The sequence below is a fragment of the Atta colombica genome, unplaced genomic scaffold, assembly GCF_001594045.1.
Source record: "Atta colombica isolate Treedump-2 unplaced genomic scaffold, Acol1.0 scaffold96, whole genome shotgun sequence".
Taxonomy (NCBI): Eukaryota; Metazoa; Arthropoda; class Insecta; order Hymenoptera; family Formicidae; genus Atta; species Atta colombica.
The window spans coordinates 744,403-750,253 of NW_017259590.1; the positions used below are offsets into that span (position 1 = coordinate 744,403).

Below are 5,851 nucleotides of genomic sequence, written 5' to 3' on the forward strand. Positions count from 1 at the left end.
TTATTTGTCTTTACGAACGATATCACACGAGTCATAAAAAAAAGCAACGTTAATAAATATTTTTTAATAATTAAATATGCGATAATATTAATAATTAAATAAACGAACAATTGGAACGCAACTTGTGTCGCCATGTGCATGAACTCGAAAGTGTCTAGGGATTATTGCAAATGGAAAGCAGTCACTACATTGCACCCCAGTGATCTCAGTGCAAACAGTGCAGCTACAAAGAACAAACATCGAGTTGAACGAGTCCTCTCGAACTCGGACTCTTCTCAAAAGATCAATGTTATTATAACATGTTCCAACATCTTGTTTTTATAGTTTTTATATTGATCGCTGCGAGAATGTGAAATGTGAGAGAAATTGCCGTGACAGAATTACGCGGATAAACGTGGACTTATTAGTGAAAATCATAGTGTGCGGAAAATAGCGAAAATGCAAGAGCCGCGATATATCGCGAATGCGTGTCAGGAGTATCAGGATGAATTTTATACTGCTGCTGCGAAATATTGGGATCGCATCCCGCCAACAGTGGATGGGATGCTGGGAGGCTTCGGATTTATTTCGCAGACTGACATAAAGGGCTCTACACTCTTCTTAAAATCTCTCTTCGAGGTATGTATTATTATAGTCTAACCTATTACCAATTTTTTTATCAAAGATTCAAATGTGCATGTTTGATAAAAAAAATTGATAATTATTTAAAAGACGCCTTACAATTTAAATAAAATTGTGCTCATTCGACGCGTTTTTGCATGAAAGAATCCGGCAGTAAAATGTGCTCAATCCAGAGCATGCTTTGATCCGGATAATCCGTATGCGCATGCGTTTAAGTATTTTTCACTGTTTATTTGCTGCTTTAAAAATACGAATTCTTTGGATAATTGTCTAGAAAATGCTCCTCATCTTCAATTTCAATGAAATTATGATCATTCGACACATTTTTGCTAACATAATCTGGCTATAAAATGTGCTCAGTCCTGCAAAACGAAATATTAATCATTAGAAGTTGATCACTTTTGGATATGAAACCTATATAATATTGATCTAATCAATTTAATATTTATAATGAACTGCACCTGTACTGGGTATTAATGTATGCATGCTAGATTCCGAAACGATTAGACAGATCTTTATGCAAGGTAGAAGGAGAGTGTATATTGAATATGTGTATTAAATATTCATACTAAATGAATGAGTTTAAAATGTACTAAAAAAAAAAATAGATTCGGGAAAGATTAAACCGATTCCTATGCAAGATTTCTCTTATTATATTAATTTTGCATGAAACACATTTTATTTTTATTTGTAATTGAAACAATTGAAACAAATAAAAATGTTAAAAAAATCAGTTTTAAGAGTTATAATAAATTGTAGATTTGTATAATTGTTTAATTCTCTGACACTGATAATGGATTAATTGGACCCACTTGATTATATTCTTTATCACACGTAGCAAATTTGAATTATTGTTATTAAACTGTTATTAAAGACTTAGTATTTATTTTTTTTCAGCGTCAGTATCTGTGTTACAGATTTTAGTTCTGTTCTTTTTAGTTGAACTTCTTGCATATTTTATCTTTTTCCTTTTTTTTTTCTTTAATGAGGAAAGAAAAGGAGGAAAGATAAATTACAGAAAATTCAGCTAAAAATAACAGGCCTTTGGCTTCATTTCTGAAAAGTTAATATGGAAAGAAATGAAACATGTTAAAAAAAATTCTTCTATTTTAATAGAAACATGTTAAAAAAAAATTGTTCTGTTTTAGATAGAAAATCCACCTTCTAAAGCATTTGCCCTAGATTGTGGTGCTGGTATTGGTAGAATTACAAAGAACTTATTACTAAAATTTTTTAAACATATAGACCTCGTTGAGCAAAATCCAAAATTTCTAGAGGTAGCAAAGATCTCTCTGGAAAACTGTTCATCGAGAATCGGTCAATATTATCCTATTGGTAATAAATTTATCTAAATATAAAACTGAAGTATGACATACATATAAATATATTCGTCTTTTTTAAGGATTGCAAAATTTCTGCCCTATGCCAAATAAATATGATCTTATATGGTGTCAATGGGTATTGGGACATTTAGAAGATAATGATTTAATAGAATTTTTTAGAAAATGCTCGTGAGTTATATTCTGCTTTATTATAAAGGAAATACAAAGTCTTATTTCTTACCTTGTAATTTGGATTTGCAGATTGAGCCTGAAAGATAATGGTGTGCTCGTGGTGAAAGAAAATATCACAACTTCAAATAATATGGAAATTGACAAGGAAGATTCTTCTGTAACGAGACCAATGAAAACCTTGCGGTCTTTATTTGAAAAGGCTGATCTTATTTGTATTAAAGAACAACAGCAAATCAAATTTCCGCGTGGTTTATATCCGGTTCACATGTTTGCCCTTAGACCAATAAATCAGTGAACTAGTCAATAATGCGCAATACAAATCGAATCTCTGATTGATGCAATCTCTTAGATATCTAAATTGTTTTATTTAATTCTATTTTCTTAAGTTATTTTAGTTCACTTAAAAACAATGTAATTTTATAAAACGAAGGAAGTCAAAAAAACTCGTATATCATACATTATGCATTTTTTTTTACGTAGAAAGAAAATAAATATTAATTCTATAAATTCATTTTATACAAAAATGATGTTGCTTATAATTACAATAAATACACATTTCGCAATCAATTGCGTTATTGCATCATTCAGCAGGAGTAAAGTCCTTTGTTAAAAAAGTAGTTAAGAAATTTAGAGGAAATAGACACAATAGAGAAGCTATCAGTGTCATTTTTCTTGTTTATCATTTTGCTTATTATAGTTATTATAGAAGTAGGATTAAGCTATAAGAAGTAAGCGACAGCACGAGAAAAATATTAGGGCGCCCTGGGATTCGAACCGAAACCTCTTTTCTTTATAATCGAGATACGACCGTGTCTCTAGATTAAACATCCATCTTTGCCTTACAGTATCTGATACCGATAGTTTCTTTGTTGTGCCTATTCCAATAGTTTACTTTGGCCGTATTTTTTCATACATAAAACGCTGATTTACATCTTGAGGGGAAGCATTTATGAGTCGTCTTTTCACAGCATGAAAATGTTCCAAAGCGAAATTATAGAATTCATTTTCCATCTTCCATACAACTGATTGCTGAATTATGTCTACTGTTTCAGGTAGTGGATTGAGTTTTTGTGTAGTTTGTCGTAAGTGTGACTTATTATCTAAAAATCAAAGAAAACATCGATGTCTTTTGATATTATTTTAACTGTGATAATGTAATAAAAGATTATATCATTATAATCTTCTGAAGAATCCCTTCAAATTTATTTATTTTCACAAACACTTACTATGTAAGAAGAAGTTATACGCCCCTCTAAAAATCCGTGGTAATACATTCTCCAATACTTCTACAAATTCGTTTAACTCCTCCGTTACTCCAACCAGAAAGTAATACCTTTGTAGATTCCGTTTAGCTTCCTCTAATGCCCAGCTATTACCAATTTCCCTGCAAAATAAATAAAGTATACTAATAATGATTATTATATCTTATTGTTCGTTTAAGAAAATACAAAATTGAAGTAAAAGATTTGTTTAAAATGTTCTATTTCTAAAATTATTTTAAAAGAAGAAAATTTACCAACAAGCTGGGTCGTGGCCACATAAAAATGGAATCTGCAGCCACATGTTATTAGGATCACAGTCAGGTTGACCACTATTTATACACTCGTCAAATGTCTAGATAAAATAATTTGATTACACAAATTTATTCCATAATTGGTAATACAGGAAGGGGATAATTTTATATGAAAAATAAATCAACGTAAAATAAATTTGTTTATATATGATACAATTGGAAAGATGATTCTACATGCAAAAAATAAATAAATACAGAATATTTTTCACACGAAATTTTCGAAAATCGATTTTAAATCTTCGCTAAGTACATGTGTCCCGACTTAACACATCTCGCTATAGAGTGTAGACTACTATCTGCTCACGTTTTATTGAGTAATCAAGAATAAATAGAATAGGAATAAATAGAATATTTATGTACAATAAATTTTAGTTTGATTTTATAAATTGCTAAAAATGTTGCTCGGAAACAAAGCCTTATACGAAAAATTTATTCTACGTTTTTGCAACTTATTTTTTCGTATGGACTCGTTACCTTGCCCATTGTGTATCACTAGTTGTAGAATATCCTATATGTGTACATATATATATATATATATATATCCTATACATATATCCTATATGTGTACATACATATATATGTACACATATGTTGCGAATTAATACACGAACCTTTGTATCTCCATGTTTCTTCCTTATAATATGGGGTCTAAAATTATCTCCATATCTTAAAAAGTAATAATATGATATAAATCTGTCTAAAGGTTTCCTCAATAAATTTATGTACAAAGGCATACGTTTAGTACCAAATCTAGAAAATAAAATATTCGGTAAAATAAATAAACATTTATTTTATCTTGCAGAAAAGATATAAACCTTACGCTGTACCTACTTTCCAAAATTTAAAAATGCCATGTGTCCATGGTAAAATGCTGGTTTTATACTATTCCAGTTTGATATGTTGTTTGCAAATTGAACCTGTATATAACATCTGTGTTGAGAATGATAACTCTATCTAAATAAAGTATAGCGTATGTAGGCTTTAATAAAAAAGAAGAAAATATGTAACAAATAAAATATTCAGACTTATTTCTCACATCCGACGTCATATCGTGAGACACAGAAAACGCTTATATCGTATTCTACAGAAAGAATATATTTAAAAAAGTAATAATTATAATAATATATGCTTTTAAATAAGATTCTAATTCAAAAAACTAGAATACTACAACTAAGCAGTACATAAATATTTCTTAATTAATAATAAATATATAATGCACCTGGTTAGCAAAAGTAAGGGTGTGCATGTTATTGGTCACGTTAATGTGGAGCACATGATACTTATTCTGTTTGCACAAGTCATAAACTAATCCCATGAAACTAGTGGATGCTGTTTTTGGTACTCTGTTGTATATCACGACAACATCCTCTAGATCATCCTCGATACCTCTTCGCGCCTCGGCATGTCCATTGTATCTAGCATCGATTCGCGCGACAGCATCATCTGGAAAGAGAATCTTGTTATTTCTGCTCAACTGCGAGCGAATCGAAACTGGCTACATTCGAAGATCTGAACACATACGGAGCGATCTGTAGCTTTCCTCCAGATTGTTTAATCGTTGTCGTAGATAGACTATTACGATGACGAGAATCAGGATCAGAACCCATTGCGCAAATGGCAAGTTCCTCAGTATCATCTTACGTCGTCACTCAAATCATACCTATCACCCGCGTCGGCCGCCCGCGAGCGTGCCGTGTCCAAAGTCGAGTTAACCAAGTCACGAGAGCTCGAAATGTATATACGCCAGGTCCACGCAAGGTATCCTTCCTTTCTCGTGTATATCAATCTCTTCTTTATAAACGCACGCTAATCTTTATACGCCAACGTTCGACTAACAGCTGTCGAATTATAACTGTAACTAATATACTATACAATAAGTACTTTGTCTATGCCGTGGCTATCGACAAAATCGAGTAAAGCTCGATGACTTTTAGGTTAGAAAATTACGCGAAAACTCCTGCGGGCTGTGAATGCGATCCTTCGACATCTTCGAAACTTGATTACGATTGATATTGGTATTGGTATTTCTGCCATTCATTTAGTTGTACGCATAGTTACAGAAGTCGGTAAGAATATGTTAAAATATAATAAAATAAATTATATAACATGATAAATGTATATATATATATATATATACATACAT

At 31.2% G+C, this 5,851-nt stretch overlaps 2 protein-coding genes across 2 annotated transcripts; one reads left to right on the forward strand and one right to left on the reverse strand.

Moving 5' to 3' along the window:
- The first annotated feature begins 228 nt into the window (after positions 1-228).
- On the forward strand, positions 229-2,443 carry LOC108693634 (N-terminal Xaa-Pro-Lys N-methyltransferase 1). The gene is made up of 4 exons (XM_018202669.1): positions 229-618; positions 1,770-1,956; positions 2,024-2,132; positions 2,205-2,443. Exons 1-4 carry the CDS (start codon positions 439-441, stop codon positions 2,428-2,430), a joined length of 702 nt encoding a protein of 233 aa, XP_018058158.1. The 5' UTR covers positions 229-438; the 3' UTR covers positions 2,431-2,443.
- Positions 2,444-3,012: 569 nt separating this feature from the next.
- LOC108693632 (heparin sulfate O-sulfotransferase) lies at positions 3,013-5,750 on the reverse strand. The gene is made up of 7 exons (XM_018202668.1): positions 5,230-5,750; positions 4,928-5,151; positions 4,540-4,625; positions 4,320-4,458; positions 3,652-3,749; positions 3,362-3,519; positions 3,013-3,235 (listed from the first exon to the last, which is right to left on the reverse strand). The coding sequence occupies exons 1-7, from the start codon at positions 5,342-5,344 to the stop codon at positions 3,024-3,026; spliced, it is 1,032 nt and encodes a 343-aa protein (XP_018058157.1). The 5' UTR covers positions 5,345-5,750; the 3' UTR covers positions 3,013-3,023.
- Positions 5,751-5,851: the final 101 nt, after the last annotated feature.

Excerpts from the sequence above, each read along its gene's own strand:
- LOC108693632 (XM_018202668.1), bottom strand. The coding sequence starts at position 5,344 with ATGATACTGAGGAACTTGCCATTTGCGCAATGGGTTCTGATCCTGATT. Across the intron at positions 5,152-5,229 it reads GGAAAGCTACAGATCGCTCC|ATGATGCTGTCGCGCGAATC; the intron begins GTATGTGTTCAG and ends TTCTCTTTCCAG. Across the intron at positions 3,236-3,361 it reads GTATAACTTCTTCTTACATA|ATAATAAGTCACACTTACGA; the intron begins GTAAGTGTTTGT and ends TTTGATTTTTAG.
- LOC108693634 (XM_018202669.1), top strand. The coding sequence starts at position 439 with ATGCAAGAGCCGCGATATATCGCGAATGCGTGTCAGGAGTATCAGGAT. Across the intron at positions 619-1,769 it reads TCTTAAAATCTCTCTTCGAG|ATAGAAAATCCACCTTCTAA; the intron begins GTATGTATTATT and ends GTTCTGTTTTAG. Across the intron at positions 2,133-2,204 it reads GAATTTTTTAGAAAATGCTC|ATTGAGCCTGAAAGATAATG; the intron begins GTGAGTTATATT and ends TTGGATTTGCAG.